General features: G+C 38.7%; 1 protein-coding gene across 4 annotated transcripts in view; it reads left to right on the forward strand.

The window, feature by feature from the left end:
* CUL2 (cullin 2) overlaps positions 1 to 17964 on the forward strand; it is a 40747-nt gene extending 22783 nt beyond the window's left edge. For all 4 annotated transcript variants that reach the window (XM_020800487.3, XM_073002927.2, XM_073002926.2 and 1 more), the window contains exons 14-21: positions 85 to 171; positions 1157 to 1309; positions 3129 to 3206; positions 8479 to 8545; positions 9682 to 9884; positions 12241 to 12342; positions 16333 to 16449; positions 17357 to 17964. In XM_020800487.3, the coding sequence (XP_020656146.1) occupies positions 85 to 171; positions 1157 to 1309; positions 3129 to 3206; positions 8479 to 8545; positions 9682 to 9884; positions 12241 to 12342; positions 16333 to 16449; positions 17357 to 17488 (939 nt within the window). In that variant the 3' untranslated portion in view covers positions 17489 to 17964. The remainder of the gene's footprint in view (positions 1 to 84; positions 172 to 1156; positions 1310 to 3128; positions 3207 to 8478; positions 8546 to 9681; positions 9885 to 12240; positions 12343 to 16332; positions 16450 to 17356) is intronic.
* Positions 17965 to 18406: the final 442 nt, after the last annotated feature.

Raw genomic sequence — 18406 nt, forward strand, 5'->3', positions numbered from 1 at the left:
CTGTGCATTTCTTTTTCTCTGTTCCTGGGTAATGCATTTGAAGTGCACAAAAACCTGAACTGTTACTTTTTCTTTTTAATATAGTTTTATGCCAGAATGTTGGCAAAGCGGCTTATACATGGGTTGTCCATGTCCATGGACTCAGAGGAAGCTATGATTAACAAACTGAAGGTAATTGTGCGTTTAGACATTTGGTAAAATCCACTTTACAAAAGCAGCCATTGATGCTGCTTTAACTGAACAGATTCTGGGGGAACTGCTGTAAATAAGTTTTAAATCTTGCTTAATTTAGGCAAGCTACTATTAATTGTGTTAGTTACCTGGTTATAGGCCTCTGAAACATTATATTGTCACATCTAGAATTTTTCCCTAACAAGGTAGCTATGTCCCAAAAGAACCAGCAGATGGTGCCAAGATGACATATATTGAGAAATTCCAGGCTTTGTCTTTCTAAGACTGTCAGGCACAGTTCTTCAGAAGATGGGGTGTGGTGACTGTAGACACTAAAACACAGGGCTTTCATTGTTTGGAAGATTCCTGTCTGTCTTCTGTTCTACCATAGCTTCTGTTGAAATGGTTCTGCAGGTTTCAGAATGCATCACAAAGTTATTTAGAGAAATCCCAAATTATAGCCCCAGCTAGTATTGCTGCCATCAGTGTTTTGTCTGACTTGTCGTAGATATTTGCTAAATAGTGCCTATGCTGTCAACATATGGTTTTTTTGCCCCACTTGGAGCAGTTTCCAAGGTTCTTACAGCACTAAGTGTGGTGTGGGTATATCCACTATTACAAGGCAGCATATTTTAAATAACTTAAATAACAGCCCTGATGTCTTTGGTCCTTAGACCATACTGGTGTAAACTTTAAGGTTACTCTTAAAATAATGTTTAAAAGGTGTATTTATACAGTATTTAACATGCAATCCAGGTTTGTGAAGTGTGTGATCCGTCAGATGTGGTTAGACTGCAATTTCTATTAGACTTAGCCAGTCTAACCAATAGTGGGGAAGTTGTAGTCCATAGTTTATAGAGAGCCATATTTTCTCCACTCATATCCCTGCGTTGTTGTTGTTTTTAAAAAATCTGGGATTCCACTTGCCTCATGTTCATGGTCAACACGTTTGCTTTGACTTTTAACGTATAATTTTGTTTTTCAGCAAGCCTGTGGCTATGAGTTCACTAGCAAGCTGCATCGAATGTATACAGACATGAGCGTTAGTGCAGATCTTAACAACAAATTCAACAACTTCATAAAAAATCAGGATACCATTGTAGATTTGGGGATTAGTTTTCAGATATACGTTCTTCAGGTAATAAGGCATGTGTTTGTGTATATATTTGTTTTTGTTTCACTTAAGGAGCATTCAGTAATTTCCTTACTTGTTCACCATAATTAAAAGGGAGTGGCTAGTTTTCCCCCTCTGTAATTGTTTTCTACATGCAGAGGGTGATAAGTCTGCAGATGATATATTTCTGCTTGTACATAGGCCCTCCATGCAAACAAAAACCCTTGATTTTCATGTAGACCGTACTTACAAGGAACGACATCTTCTCTGCATCTGTCACTTTCCATATGTAGAAGGTGAGAAGGAGGGGTTGCTAGTTAGACCCCTCTATATATTTTGAGTGCATCCAACTAGGGAACAGTTGTATGCTTTACTCTATATATACAGCTGTGACAGTAATATTTGGGACCTGCAGTAGAATGGGAATGCTGAAGTTTTTCTCCCTTCAATTCCACCTGCCCAGATTCATAAACTTCTGTAGACATAAAAGTTCCTTGTATGCACATAGCTCTAAAACTGAACATCTGAGTTAACTATTGGTGTACATGCTGATGAATGAATATAGCACCGATCTAAGCTCAGTGTAAATCCCATATGTTTACACTGATTCCAATTCTGAAGCAGGCGTGCTCACTGTAACTGCATATTGGACAAAATGGCTTTTCATTCCAAGTTCCTGATAACATATTTCTGCAAAAACGATGCATAATACCAAAGTATGATCCAGTATATGGGTAAATTGTTTTCAGTTCCTAACTGTTTACCAGTGTCCCATACTGTTGCTTAATCTGTAATTCTTCAGAAAATATCAGGATAGTGCAGAAGATGTTTTAAATTATACCCACAGAGACAAAATATGTGCCATCCTGTCAAGGCTTGAAGCAGTCCTGGCTGACCTTCAAGCTCTTTGTTTGCCAGAAGTGACATGGCAAGATCAGAAATATGTTTAGGTTTGCATCCAGCTGCGGAACCTGGGAAGGAAAACAAAATGGAACAGAGGAGGGGAGGGATGCTGTGCAATATGGCATTGTCACAATGCCTAACCTTCACCCTATCCAGCAGAGCAGCCTTCCCCCACCCTAAGAGAACGTGTGAGCACTTTACTCAACTAAAGATTCAGAGTACTTCAGTCAACTCCAAGAAAATTAAGACAACTTAATTCAGAGATTGACTCTGATGGAGGGAGATGGCAGGGCAGATCAAGGAAGGGTCAGTGTCTTAACCCACACCATCCCTGCTATTAGGTGGCATAGGGTGGCTCCATTAGGTGGCAGATACTGAGCAGTAGGGAGAAAAGCAGCAAGGTGTCATAGGGTGAAGTACTATAAAAGATTCTACACCAAATTAAAATTCAACTGCCAGCTTGGGCTGTTTTCTGTACAAAAGAGTGGGGGGCCGCCCCTTTATCCTTTCTTTCAGGCGGCAACATGACTTGGGTAAGCTGCTGCTTTGTTTATTGTTCTCTGGTCTCTCCAGTCTCCCTTGTTTACATGCTGATAGAGGAAAACATGTAGGACAGGCAGACTGTTATGGTAACTGACTTGGGAAGAAGAACAGTAAAGGCTGAGCTTCCTTCTTCCACCCCAGATCTAAATGTTGCTCCAGTGGGAGGACAATGTTGTCTTATTTTGTTTTTTCTTAAGTTTCAGTTGTACTTCATGATTTCAAATAAGCTTACTATGTGATATGGAAGGGTATATTTTATGTGCTCAACCCAGGTGCTGAATTCAGCTTGCTTCTGATTTTTTAAAACTTTTTTTTGAAGGAATGGTAGTTGCTTCATACATTTTGTTAGAACTAATTCCAATGTAAAATAATAATATGTAATGTGGTTCTTTTTCAGGCTGGTGCATGGCCTTTGACTCAGGCACCTTCCTCTACATTTGCAATTCCTCAGGAACTGGAAAAAAGTGTACAGATGGTAGGTTAGTAGGAGATTTCTTGCAGATTTGATAATGTTCTTAAATTTGGTTTTTGAAAAACCAGAAACTGGTTAGTGTTGTGGTAGAAGTCATTTAATGTTATGTATAAATTGTGGCAGTTTAAATTAAATTTAAAAATTATCTTTGCATTTTCTAATTATGGACGTCTTGAATATACTTATTTTCTTTTGGGGTACAGTGGGATAGAAAAAATGCTTTTCCTTCTAAAATGAGGTCTTGCTTATTATCTGTCCTTTCTTTGTGACATGAAGTACTCAATTTGACCTAAAATTGACATCCTGCTCTCTTGACGACCCCTTGTATTCCTTCAGGTCACTCTTTGCCAGCTTTTAACTCGAGCTAGTATCTTGATTTGCCTTGGTGGCACACATCTCAGATCTGTGCAAGCACAAGAGGAAAAATCACTCCGTTTCCAAGTGACAAGTCAGATGAAAAGAATCCAAGCAATTCTGTGCTTTCTCAGATCTGAAATGGATTCTGTGCGTCTTGTCCTAGGGCTTTCTTTCAGTTCTCTGAAGAAATGTGCCAATCCATCTGTGTCCTTAATGTTCCTTCCACTGTGTCAGTTTCACTTTGAATTCATCAGATGAAATATACTTGAAACTTTTCTTCTTGGTCATCTCTCCTGTCTTCTAAGGCAGTGGTTCTTAACCTTTTTGAAAGAAACGCCCCCTTGAGCCATTGAAGAAGTTATCATCACCCCCATCCCCACGCTTATTTATTTATTTATTTATTTATTTATTTATTTATTTATTTATTTATTTATTTATTTATTTATTTATTTATTTATTTATTTATTTATTTATTTATTTATTTATTTATTTATTTATTTATTACACTTAAATCCAATGATCCCTGAAAACAAAATTCAATTCCAAGAAAATGAAATGCCCCCAAAAAGTAACATTTAATGATTTAGTTGCAAGTGAATTTTAAGACACAAAAAGAAATATAAAGAGGGCATAAAAACAAACTGCAATGCAGGAATTAAAAATTTCAAGACGAAAACTCTGAAACTAAATTAAGATTGGAGGAAAATATATATTCATGCACACTGTAAAAAGGCTGCAGCCATCTTCACAGGTTTGGCTTGCTCCAGCGCCCCCCTACCGCCCCCCTTCTGCTCCAGCGCCCCCTTTTCGTTTTACCGCCCCACTGAAAAATGAAATCGCCCCCTGCGGGGCATTATCGCCCACATTAAGAACCACTGTTCTAAGGAACTGTCATAGTTTGGCTTTCTCCTTGGGTTCTCTCATAATTTTCTCTTTTTTAACTGCTTGTTTATTGTTAACACTATCAGGATCAGTGGATTAGGGATTGCAGAACAGCAGAAAGTGTCCATCCCTTAACTGTTAATGAATTGAGCTCCTAGCCACTGGCTCTGCAGCTATATACCTAAACCATTGAGCTATCCAGCCACCAAAAGCCATATTAGGATCACCATAAGTCAGAATTGACTTCACAACACATAGCAATAAATTATACTCCTTACTCACTCAGCAATCAGTCGTTTTTGATTGGAGCAAACCTTGTGATGAAGAAGATTTCAACCTTTTCTGGCAGCAAAGACTTAGATCACAGTATTGTTTTGGCATCTGTTTTGAGCTTCCTTACCTAAAGTTTTAACATACAGCATCCTGAACCCCCAGATTTGCATTGCTGTAGACATGGCTGAATCCAGCAAAAATATAGAGGAACCGGTGCTCTTTCTCTGTCAGCACATTTGCAGTAAAATTATGAATACATATCTTTGTATGGGAGATCAGGGTTCATGAGTTCCCTCAGTTCCTACATTTTGTTGTTGTCTTCCAGGAACCAGTGTCTTGCTGTTCTGTTGGCTTTAGAATAGTTAGATCCCCTCTGCTCCAGTTGATTGTCAAAATATGGTCCTTTCAGTTGATTTCTGGATCATCTGCTGATGTCTCATATACTGGAATAGGGATAGCAAAGATGAGAACTTAAAGTGACCCGGTGACTTGGTGATGAGGGACTAACCTAGACAGTAGCTTGGGGCAAGGAATATAGGCTGTAAAGCAAGTGTGCCATTGCAGATTCCATGAATGCTTGTGCCTGCCTTGGAGCTTTTAACCAGATCTTGAAAAAGTATGTTTCAGAATGTGTTCAGCACTCTTGTGGAGGGAAAGGGAAGAGTTTAAAGTAATAGTAGAAAATAATAGCTTTATAAGATTGCCTGAAGTACGTCACAAGTTTTTTTTCAGGGTTAGTCACCTGGGTAGGTATCTTATATGGATATATTGAAAAACTAAGTTGTACAGACATCATATAAACTTAGACATAAATCTTCCTGGGTTATGTTCATGTTGCACTATTGAAAAATGACAAGAGTTGGCATTGTTCCATTGACTGTCACCAACTACAGTGAAAAGAAGTAGCAGAAGCAACATGTAGCTTACGGATGTTTTATTCATTAGTTCTTCAATACCTTGCACAAGCAGAATTAAAATACTGGGTTTGGCACATGTACCAGGGGTGAACTGGGGTCTCTAGAAACAGTTAAAAGCTTTGTGCTACCAAACACATGCAATGGGATATAACCCATTGAGTTCAATATGGCTTTCTCCCTAGTGAGTATAGAATTGCAGCATAAATATGCAAATAACTGTCTAAATTTTAAACAGTTGAACAGATTGCAAGCTTTTTAGAGTCAGGAAGAGTCTGGGCCAAATGTTTCTCCTTGTTAAATCCTCTGATGAAGGAAACATGTGGCCAACATAATACCACTGGTTGCTCTGGGGCAAACTTTGATGGTCATAGAAGGATGCATCTTACTTTTGGGGGGTGTTAGATGAAACTACTTAATGAAAGTTAATGAGGTACTGATGAGCAAATTGTTAGTTGACATCAAACTTTCTTGCAGATTTTGCAGAATTAAAATGTTAACAAAGCCTTAACAAGGGTTTAACTTCATGCTATTAAATATGTCATTTTAATCAGTGATTTGCTTCCTAAATCCTGCTTTCTAATTTATTTGATCAGAGGAAATTAACTAATGTACTTAGAATTTAGATAGAATTTGCCTTTTTTCTGAGCTCATTTCAGACAGGCTTGAAAGGGGGAAAAAGACTCTTTGAAATTGAAAGTCTACTAAGCTTTTCTCTTTTAAACCTCATGGTAGCAGTAGGAGATGGCCCCAATAAATTCTAACCCCTGAGGACTGAGAATTAAATTAGACCCAAGTTATTTGATGTTGTTTTAGTAATCTCCACTGTAGATATCAATTCTGTTTAATGAACCATTAATGGAAGTAATGAGTGATAAATGTATCATAATGCAAAAGATGTGAAACACACTTTTGAGCTCTATGACTAAAATAGTCAATTAACATCTAAGTGCTTGACTTACTGGAATTAAACACTAGACATTTTTGTGTAGTACATGCTTTTTAAATATTGTATAATTAGCTAATCAGTAATATTGAGATAGGATGCAGAGCCGCTGGGCTGTCAGTCAAAAGGTTGGCAGTTCAATTCTGTGGGATGGGGTGAGCTCCCGTTGCTTATCCCAGCTCCTGCCAGCCTAGCAATTCAAAAGCATGCACCTGCAAGTAGATGAAATAGGTACCACCTCAGTGGGAAGGTAACCGCGTTTCATGTATAGCCATGCCAGTCACATGACCACAGAAAATGTCTATGGCTTTTTGGTTTGCAAATGGAGATGAGTCAGACACAACTGGAATTAATTGTCATGGAGAACCTTTACTTTTAACATTGAGATATTTCTCTTTTTTTGGCATTCAGCAAAGTCTGGAATATGTAATATTCTTTGAGTTTGCTTGAAGAATTGCAGGATTTCTGTACACCTGCAACCCCCCCCCCCCATTCTCTTTATTTCAACAGAAGGCTGAAATGCTCCAAATTTTGTCCTATTAGTAAAGGTTCCATATAGGCATAAATTTTTGGACTGCTTGTTTCAGTAATATGGTTTTAACTCTTAGAAATTCTGAGTTAGTAAACTGATGTTTGGCTAATATATTACAGGGAAAAAATAGTGTTCCCTGATAAAGCTAAAAGAAAATGGTCTAGGTTTGTTTGTATTTTAATACTCTCTTCCTAATAGTAAAATATTCCACTGACCATTTAGCTCTTACCTCTTCTGGCTTCTGAGGTAGCTAGCAGCTTTTAAAACTATTTCTTAGTTCCTTCCAGGGGGTGGGGAAGAAAGTAGTTCCTCTAGTAATCTTTTTACTCTCTTTAAAGAGGTGCTCTAAAAGTCTCCTAGTTTGTTGCCACACCTGTCATTAAAATCACTGCCGGTCACCAGTCCAGTCACTTTGCTGTTTTAAAAACAACTGGAACTTGTTACCTGACATGCAGATTTTGAAAGCAACTCATTACAAAAAGTAATTACTTATAATTAGTTCCTTCTCAGGCATTGAAGCTGTAGTGCCTAGTGAAGTCTGTGTAGGGATTCGGGGTGGGGGTGGGGGTAGCCAAGATCCTTCTGTCCTAGGGAGAATTGCACTCTCACAGGGAACTGGAGATCTCAAAAAAAATCCTCTGATCCCTTGGGACACACCCAAAATAAAATTTGCATTTGTAATAAAGTCTTCTGCTTCAAGGGGGCAATAAATTGCCAAACACAGGCTGGTATCCTGTCGCATAGCTACACCTGTGCAACAGGAATCATGTAAGCAGCTGTAGCAGATTGCCACTAATGAACAGTTCCTTTTTTACTTTTCAGTTTCAAGGTGCATGTAGTATTGTACCACTGTGCATGAGTTATGCATATCCTAAAATCATAAAGGCAACTCTTTAATTGGCAGCTATCTGCCATAGCCAGTGATGTCACTCATGTTGCACAGGCAGAGCTATATATCATAGACCATAACTTACAATGGGTACTTACCCTGCTTCACGGTAAGGACCGTGAGATTGGGCTCATGGGTGTTGGGTGGGCAGTCCAGATTCTGTGCCCTGCCTCCTCCTGCAGGTTCCCACTCAGAGGAGAAGGGACAAGGAAGCCCATGGTGCTGCTTCTGATGGGGCACCTGTAGAGAGGAGACAGGGCGCGGAATCTGGATAACTGGTACAACACCTGCAGGCCTGATCCAGCACACCATGGTAAATACCAATTTTTCATCATAGGCTCCAAGTTGTATTTCTAATACTTGGAAACTTAGTGTTTACTGTATTTTTGTATATAATTCTAAGCTAAGCAACATTCTTAATTTGGCTACAGAATTAATCTCTTGCAGTATTTGACCCCCCCAAAAATTATTTTATTTTGCAGTTTGAATTATTTTATGGTCAGCATTTCAGTGGGAGGAAGCTCACCTGGTTACATTATCTCTGCACAGGTAAAATAAGAATGCATGCTTTTTTGCTATGTGAAAAACTTTTTGTAATGCATGCAAAAATCAGTTTTGTTAATTGGAAATTCTGGGCTAATTTCAGTTTAGTCTCAACTAGAGTAGACCCATTGAATTAGTGGGTCTTAAATATTTATTAGTTTAACAGATCCTACCTATTCTGTGGTTGAACTCTTGTTGCTTAGTATGGTAATTTGAAATAAAGTCCATTGAGTCAATAAAGATTTGGTGAATTAAGTCCTTAATTTCCATTGATTCAGGTGGCAATGTTGTAATTTATTAAACTACAACAAGTTAGAAGAGTAGGCCAGTTTGAAACAATGGAACCTACAGGGGACTTGACTCACCAAATCCCCACTCACTCAGTGAGCCTACTCCAATGCAACTTGTTATACTAAGCAACAGGATTTCAGCCAGTCAGTCTCACTGTAGTTGGTACTAATAGTTGGATTTAGCCCTGTTCTCTCAGTTTAGATATCTCAACTTCCTCTACTTGGATTTTCTTCCTTGAAGTTTTGCTGTTTTACATATTGTGTCATTATTTGATTAAGAGAAAGTCAATTATTGGTACAGAGTAAAGTGCTTAATCTGTTGTAATAACATGCATGTTGAGCGTATGTGTATTTCAGCCTGGTTTTATCCTGAGCAATAATTTGAATGTGGACACTGGCTTTGTGGACAAATTTAGGAAGGCTCAACTAGAAGCCAGCGTGAAACTCAGTAGGGTAGTAAATTGATGCAGGCATACAGTAAAATGAAGTTTCAGTTACTTAGAAGTAAAGAAGTAAATACTACTCTACTGAAGGAATACAGCAATATCTTCCATAGTATGTGCAATAAAAGTTATTGCTCACACTATTTCTTTCCCTGAGATGGCCTTTTAATAAAGCCATGTGAAGCATTGTAGCTATTCTGTGATTCTGTGGCACTTGCCAGTTCTCAGAGAGCTTTGCTTCCCTTTATTCCTTTTAACAATCTTGTAAGATAGGTTACTGACTCTTAAACTCCAGACGGGGACCCCCCCCCCCGATACCAGGCTTCAAGATGCTTCATGCCTGCTGCCCCCCCCCCCCACAATAGGTTGCTTGTGAAACTAGTGTGTAAAATGGGCATTTAATTTACAGGCGAGGTCAAAATGAATTATTTGTGCAAACCGTATGTAGCCATGGTTACAACCTACCAAATGGCCGTGCTGCTTGCCTTCAACAACAGTGAAACGGTCAGTTACAAAGATCTCCAGGACAGTACTCAGATGAATGAGAAGGAGTTGACAAAAACAATCAAGTCGTTACTCGATGTCAAAATGATCAACCATGACTCAGACAAGGTATGTCACAAAAAAGGACATAGAGTGTCTTCCCATCCAAGTGGCTTTGCTTTTGACCTCTGGCTTGTCTTCATAAGGGGTGCGTGGATAAGTTGGTTGGTGGAGTTGAACTTTTCCTGCCAGCATTACTGTTCACAGCCTATAAAGAAAAAGAAATGTTGCCCTCATCTTGGCTGAGATTCTATTGCACTTCTATCCCACCTTTCCTTCAGGGGGTGGATGTGGCTCTCTCTCTCTCTACTTTATCCGCACTACAAGCTTGCAGAGGCAGGTCAGTCTGAGAGAGTGACTAGCCAACTGTCAGAGCTGAATGGGAATTTGAATTCATGTCTTCCAGGAATTAGCCCAACTCTTCAGCTGTTACACCTGTGATAGAGATAACATCCATGAGAACTGCAGTTAGTTAATTGCAAATACCTAAAAATTCAGAGTGGGGGTATGCTTCTTAAACATCGGGGACACACATACCCCAAGCTGCTGAACAAATTGTTTTTGGAACTTGGCTAATGCACAGTTCATGTTAGAAACCAAGCCTTCTCAGCGGTGGCTCCTCGTCTCTGGAACAATCTGCCTCCGGAGATTTGCGCGGCTCCCTCGCTGGGTATTTTAAAAAACCATCTGAAAACATGGATGTTTCGGCAGGCCTTCCCTCCCAGTTAATTCTTGATTTTTTTTCCTTCTTTTCCTATTATGATTTATGCCGCTTCTTTCCATCTTGTAGAATTTTTCTAATTATATAAAAATTTTCATTTTATATACATACATACATACATACATACATACATACATACATACATACATACATACATACATACATACATACATACATACATACATACATACATACATACATACATACATACATACATACATACATACATACATACATACATACATACATACATACATACATACATATGTATGTTCATGTATTTTTGTTGTAAGCCACCTAGAGTGGTCGCAGTGACCAGATAGGCGGGGTATAAATGGAATAAATAAATAAATGTTAGTTCATGTCCGACTAGTTTACTATTGAACAGAGAACGGCAGCTGCCTTAGGCGGCTGATGCTGGGATAGAGAGAAGCCTTTAGAAGACAGAGAGGCATGTGCTTCATGCCCTGCCTTGCATTTCCTCAACAACTCTTTTGACATCAGATGTGGAGTGTGATGTGTCATATTGCCAACATTAATGTAACATTCAGCTTCAGCCTCGAACACCTTTTTTGTAAATGCAGTGGTAGGAAGGAGGAGACACTGTTTTGTCCTTTGCCTCAGGCAGCAACATTTCTTGGGCCAGCCCTGGAGGAAGTTTCAGGAAGAAGTCTCAAATATAGCATGGAAACCCCATGTTTGAAACACCACAAGGAAGTCAGGACTGTACTGAGCACATTTCAAATAGCGCTTTGGATATCTGCCACTGTCTGCTGCTCCGTGGACACACTCCTATATGCTTGTGCTTCTCTTGTAATGATTTGATGCATGAGGAAGTGGGCAGTCCCAAGCTTCTGCAAGGAGGTATCCAGTAACACCTGCTCATGTAAGCTTGGAAACTGGCCACTCATTGACACAGTGGACCACTGCATGAGCAGTAGAAACAAAAAGGATTCTGCCCAGTGTGTGTGCTTTTCTCTGTGCGTTAACTGAATGAAATCTCCCTTTGGCATCCATAATTCCCACACGGAGCTTCCAAAGCCATACGTTGACCAGGGCGTTACCCATCTCTACAAGACAATAGAGATGGTTCATGACTACTCAAGGATTTATTCACTGCAGTGCGGCTTTTCTTATGACAATATAAGTCAGTTCTTAAAAGTATGTGTACTTCACAGGCAATACAAGGAGGTTATAAAGGAAAGGTGCATTTCTTCTCATGCGTCTTAACTCAGCTTCAGTGGAGCAAAAGTACACTTTTCTTCAGGAACTACTCGTTTCATGCTAAACTTGAATGCCACGGGATTGATACATGGGCTGACTCAAGGAATGTTATAATAGTTTTCTGGTTATGAAATATTTACTGTGTCTTGTTCCTGTTAACAGCATTCCACATTTCTGTTTCTAACATAATAAAACAAATATACTGCTGGGCAGATTTGGAACTAATCATAGAAGTAAAATGTGTTATCTTCATTGTCTTGAGGAGTCAATTTCTTCCACAGAGCAGTTAAATATTTTAAACATATTAAAATGAACATGTAGCAATGCACTGGCATTCCAGTAGGAGAGATGGAGCCATTTGTAGTAGCAGATTATTTCAAATCAGGCAGTTCTCGGGAAAAGAGCAAGTTTTTTGATGAGTGTGCTGCCATTTGTGTGTGTGTGTGTGTATATAACAACATGCACCTTTCTTCGTTGTAGGAAGATATAGAGGCAGAGTCTACTTTTTCATTAAATATGAATTTCAGCAGTAAACGAACAAAATTCAAAATCACAACATCAATGCAGAAAGATACACCACAGGCAAGTATTGCTAATATCTTTGCTGTACTCTAGCTTGTAATGCTGTGAAAGGTATAAAATGAAAACAGATTTTTAAAATGGGTGAAATTGTTGGGATGTGGACAAGAAAAGAAACAACAGGGGAAAAGCAAGAGTACACAGAGTTAAGTAAGTTAGTATATGCAGTAAGTAAGTAGGATGACTTTTTTGGTGTTGCCTTGTCTAGAACTAGCAGATTGTAACTTAGTCACACTCAGAGTAAACTAATGCAAGTCCCATTGATATCTCCAGATCTGCTGCAAATACATTGAAGTCTGGACCCAGCCTAATATACCGTATTTTTCACTCCATAAAATACGGTCCATAAGACGCACCAATTTTTTAGGAGAAGAAAACAGGAAAATATATTCTGTTTTCTTCGCTCCACAAGACGCACAGACTTTCCACCCCCCTGTTTTGTGGGGCAAAAGTTCGTCTTATGGTGCAAAAAATACGGTAAACAATTCACAAATAAGTTGTTGTATGCTTCACCTAGCTCTTTCCACCTGTGCTGCTTCTGGCAAAGCTGTTTTTTTTAATTCACCAAAAAGGTTTTTTTTAAAAGGGGTTGGGACAGTTTAGGAAATCAGCCATCTTTTTTCAGTGACAAGGCAAATAAATGATGACCAGTGAATTGAGAAGACTGAATTAGTTTCTAGGAGATAAAACAAGAAATATTTGAGTCGAGAAAAGGGAAAAAAAAACTATGCCTTTCCAACAAACCATGCTTTTTTCTGGCTTTTGGTGTGTCCTTGAATCTTTTTCAGTTGTTTAGGACTCTTCAGATTATGTACAATCACTTAATTCTCTTGACAGAGCTTGAAATCTTTTCCCCCCCCGATGAATCTACTGTAAAGATGCTTATTTGTTTAGAATTAAGCCCCACTGTGTTCACTTAGGCTTATCTCCAGATAAGTGTGTCCAGGATTGCAAACCTTTATCCTGTATCTTAATTTATTTTCTCAGATTCCTTGTTCATTGGTTTGCTTAGAAGATGCAATATTCTATTTAACATTTTTTCCTTATAAATAAACCTGTGTTACATTTTTTTCTGGACAGACTTGGATTTATACTCCCAAGTATTTCCTGGCCCTTGTTTTACTCACGTTTTGGACATACACTAAATCAGTAACACTCCTCAAGATCTAAATAGTTTCTCCATAAAGATGGGCATGAATTGAACCAAAAGCAAAAAAACAAACAAACCACAAATCAGTCTGTTTCAGGGTTCGTTATGGGGTGGCTTGAGGAATCTTGCCTGCCCAGAACCAAGCAAAACGCCAAACTATTATCAACATTTTGACTTGTATGTGGCTGTAACTCAAATATTCACCAAACATGGACTAGCTCTTGGGCTGATTTTCCTCCCTACCCCTTCCAAGTTTGGTGAAGATTGGATTTTGGACATCTGAGTTATAGCTCCCCCCAAAGCAGGACACTACAGGAAAGTGCTGTTTAGCAAATTGCTAAAGAACACTTTCCCGGGATGGGGGACCTGCTTTGTGGGGCTATAACTCAAATTCAAAACTTTGCCATACCTGGAGGGGATGGAGAGAAGAATCAGCTGAAGAATCTTTGTGTTTACCATATCCAACTTATATGGAGGTTTGTTCTACTTCTGGAACTCCCAAATCATACAAACCGCAAAACTGTTCCTTTTGTCTGAACATATGGGAAGGTTCATGATTTGCAAATAGCAACAAATCAGGAACCATCACAAACCACCATTTTCTCAGTTCGTGCCCATCTCTAATTCTGAATATTTCTCTAATTACAGATATCACACACAGACTTACTGCAGTATCCAGAAAAATATTGTGCTATGAATTATTTATAATATAACAGCTCTTTGGAGTTATTACACCATCTAATACCTTTTTGCTACTAAAAATAATTTCATTTCCCAGTAAACTCCATTGTAAAGTATTGGGTTCTTCTTCAAGCAATTAACTTTCCAATTTGAAATAAGAAATGTCAAGTTTCAAGTTGAGTATTCAATTATAGCATTCCTCACTATAGAATAATTGAACTGCCTGGTATATAATATGATACTCCCATAATCAATTACATTACCCCTTTCTGGGAAATCGTGATGAACAGGGGGGAAAATCGTATTTTGCAGAATGAGTCAAAGTCTCATTAGTCTAGTATAGCTAGCAATGTAAGCTGTTTCAACAAATTAATAATGATTATAACTTTCAAAAAATAGGATTTGAGCATAGAATGTCATTCCTTTCAACCATATGTCATTTCAGATATCTAGCAGATAAGCTAAAAATTAATGTCTTCTAAATCTGTTTCATAATGAGCTAAAGTTTACCCCTTTGTACTTACTACTCTACTGATTCTCCAAAGAGTGTTTGGCAGTTCTCTGCTAAGTGCTCTTACTCTGCTAACAAGTAAACTCTGGAGGTTTCTGTTCATTTCCTTTCCAATACCATCCCAAGCTTATTTACTTAACTGAGAAATAACTCAACTCGTTGTTGCCTATTAGAAGACATGGAACTCATTTTTAAATAATTCCTCCTAATGCTAGTCATGTGAAAGCTCTTCTTTCTGGCACTTGTAGTTTAAAGAATTTGATATAAATCAAGCAGCTGCTTTGGGTTTGGTTCAGGTTCTCAGAGCTGTCAGCTGTGTTCATCTTGAATATATCACCTTGGAATTCCAGGTGGCCATTTGCCTGATATATGACCTTACTTTTTTTAGCAGGGTTTTTTTTAAGATCTGTGCTGTAAATAAGTTGTTCTGATGAACAATATGTCCTGCTTGGATGCATAGGGGCCCTAGGTATCCATTTAATGTAGCATCCTGTCCTTCCCCAAAGCCCACTGAGATATCTCCAGAAATATGGAAAGCAGGATATGAAGACAATAAACCTCTTCTGCAGTTGCTCCCAACAGCTGGTATTCAGTGACATTTTAACTTCAACCTGAGGTTCCATGTAGCTATCACGGTTGGACCCTGTTGAAGCCTTTTCAGATTTTTGCTTTGCTTCCCAGAGATAGAACTGAAGAACTGATATTCCAGTTCTTCAAAATAGCACATTTCTGCTTGTTGACATGACAGCATTGAGCGAATCTTTGCTGCATATTTATAAGAATTGCTATGCAGGATTAAACTTAGGTCAGTCTACTCTAACATTTGGTCTTCAGCAGCCAAATGAATGATCTGCAGAACAGCCTTCTCCAACATGATGCTTTTCAAATCTTTTGGACCAGAGCCTGCATGGCCAAGGATAAGGAATTATGACACTTGGTAGTACAAAACTAGTTAAGAAATCCAGGTTGTGGAACACTGCAGAAGCAGCTAGAAAGCACACCACGACAGCAGTGGTCATCTCTGTTGGTTGTTTCCATCAGTTTGTCTAAGCCTTTTTTCTCTCACAGTTGCACCCAGCTTACCTAAACTAATGATTATTGCCACATCTTCTTGTGGTGAATTCCACCATTTCCTTCTGTGTTGTACGAAATTCTCTCTCCCCCCTTTTTTCCTTTTTCTTTTTTCCTTTACTCTCCGAAACCTATGGCATATCACCTATATTTTCCTTCCAGTGTTGTACCAGTAACTTGTTTTTCTTTATGCTGTTTGTAATTTTTACAAATCTTTATGAACATCTTTTTAAGCTTTTTCTTCCAACTCTAATTTGTTTATTGCAAAGCTGTTTTTAAAACTATGCTTGCACACTCTCTCTTTATTTAGAATGCCAATTATGGCTTGGGAGGAGAGTCTGAATGATCTCACGTTTAGGCACTGCTCAGAACCACATCCCCTTCTGCTTCCAAGAGGACTAGAGTATTAGCTGCCCCCCAGATTTGTCACTGGCAGACACATCACTCTCATTGGGCCTGAACATGTGGAATGTGCTCCTTGAATGTGCAACTCTGTGGTTGCTCACCAGGTTATGAACAGTACAACTAACCCATTTAATAACACTTTTCTTGATTATTGCTGTTTGTTCTTACATTGCAGGAGATGGAGCAAACCAGAAGTGCTGTAGATGAAGATAGGAAAATGTACCTTCAAGCTGCTATAGTCCGTATCATGAAAGCACGAAAGCTGCTTCGGCACAATGCTCTTATTCAAGAGGTAAGAGTATGAGTGCCCTGATGTGACAAGATTTGTAGGTCCAAATATTCAGAATGTTAGGAGAGCTTATCAAGGGAAAGAGGATTCAGCTACAACTATTTTGACTAGTCTAGTATCTCTTGATGCATATTCAAATTTGATAATTAGCAGGGATGGAGATTCAAGTCATGGGATCTTGCTGTCAAGTCAGACTTAAGTTGCACCAGTGATCCAACTCAGACTTGATTCAGGTTTTTTTTTAATATATTGGATTTACCTCATAACTGAGAACCCATCCACCCCTCCCCCTTCTCTGGGGCAAAAAACTTCTTTTTAATAGGGACTTGGGACTTGGAACTGGGTACCAAAGACCTGGACTTGGGAGTTGTACCCAAAGACTTGCCAACATCCCTGGTATTTAGAGTTGTAGATTTGAAACTTCTTATGATGCAAATCAGTCTGCAACACACATATTAGCAACTGCAAACCTAACATAAAGATGTACATCTAAAACATGCTTGGGCTGTAGTGTCACTGTATTAGTGTCCACCTTGTCATTTCATCTCGGTTCACAAGCAATTCCACATCTCCCATTCCATATCTCACATGTGAAGTGGACAGTTCACCAAAACAGAGAGTAAAAATTTCCTTTTATCACACAAAAAAAATACTTCTCAGCCAAAACTCCTAATCATGCATGTTACAGATTTATATGCGAATTCCTTCACCTAAGGGTTGGTGCTCTCCAGACTGTTGATGTGTAGGAGAAAAATATTTTGTGAAATAAGCCCATGTTCAAAGAAAATAATGCATGACTTAAAAATGCCGATATATGCTTTGTGGGGCTTGACATAGTTTTGAAGTTCCTGTCATTCGATCGTGTTTATCTAACATCTATATCTCTTCGGTTTTGCTCTCTCTTGCACAGGTAATTAGCCAGTCAAGAACTAGGTTTAATCCAAGTATCAGCATGATTAAGAAGTGTATTGAAGTTCTGATTGATAAACAATACATTGAGCGGAGCCAGGCCTCAGCGGATGAGTACAGCTACGTAGCATGAGGATGATGTCCTGCGGATATGGTTGTATGGAGATCATTGCTGTCACTGCTTGGGTGTGTCCTGTGGGGAGAAAAAAGCAGGCCTGTTGTGCCTCCATAACTGGCCACTTGGCAGCCCCTGTTTTTTCTGCTGTTTACAACATCACCAGTGCCACGTCATGAGCGTCAATGAAAACAAAAAAGCCTATAGATATTCCAAGCCCATGTCATGACATTTCTTACAACTTTACTAAAAGAGAATGAATGAAATCTTGCTGACATGTGGAGATTTTGGTTGGATACCATGCTTTCCCCCTCACCCCCTTCATCCTCCCCCCCCCACGTTTGCAGTTGATGTTTTTTAATGTATCTTAAAAGACAGATGTTAAAACAGACTAAATATTGTAATATGGCAGATAACATAATAATTGTATCTACATTAAAATGTAAAAAAAAATAAATGATCCTGCTGCTTGACAAATAAAGAAAGAAATGGAATTATCTTGTGTGACTTGATTTCAGTTCATAAATAGGATAGCCTTGAAGGATTACATCTACATTATTTTTTATCTTTCAAGCCAAATCTTGTGTGTTTTTACTCAGAAGCAAGGCTATGGGTATAGACTGGTGTTCTGTTAAAACAATTGCTCTTAATTCTGAATTGCTTCATTTGGCTAGAAGCACAAATCTTTGACCTGGAGAGAAATCAGATTTGCCTTGGAAATGACAAGGGTTCCTTTATTATAACCTTAGCTGTTAGTAAAAGAACTGATCACCTGAGTAGTCCTCATTGTACTTGAATTTTATCTAAGGCAGGAGTATGAACTTAACAAGTTGTAAGTCCCTCAGGAGCTCTCTGACACTGCTGTTGGTCTCTCTGGTCATCTTCCTTTGTCCCTAAAATAAGTGTAAATTAAATAGGTTCCTCGTTGGTACCCTA

The sequence above is a fragment of the Pogona vitticeps genome, chromosome 6 (genome assembly GCF_051106095.1).
Source record: "Pogona vitticeps strain Pit_001003342236 chromosome 6, PviZW2.1, whole genome shotgun sequence".
Classification (NCBI taxonomy): domain Eukaryota; kingdom Metazoa; phylum Chordata; class Lepidosauria; order Squamata; family Agamidae; genus Pogona; species Pogona vitticeps.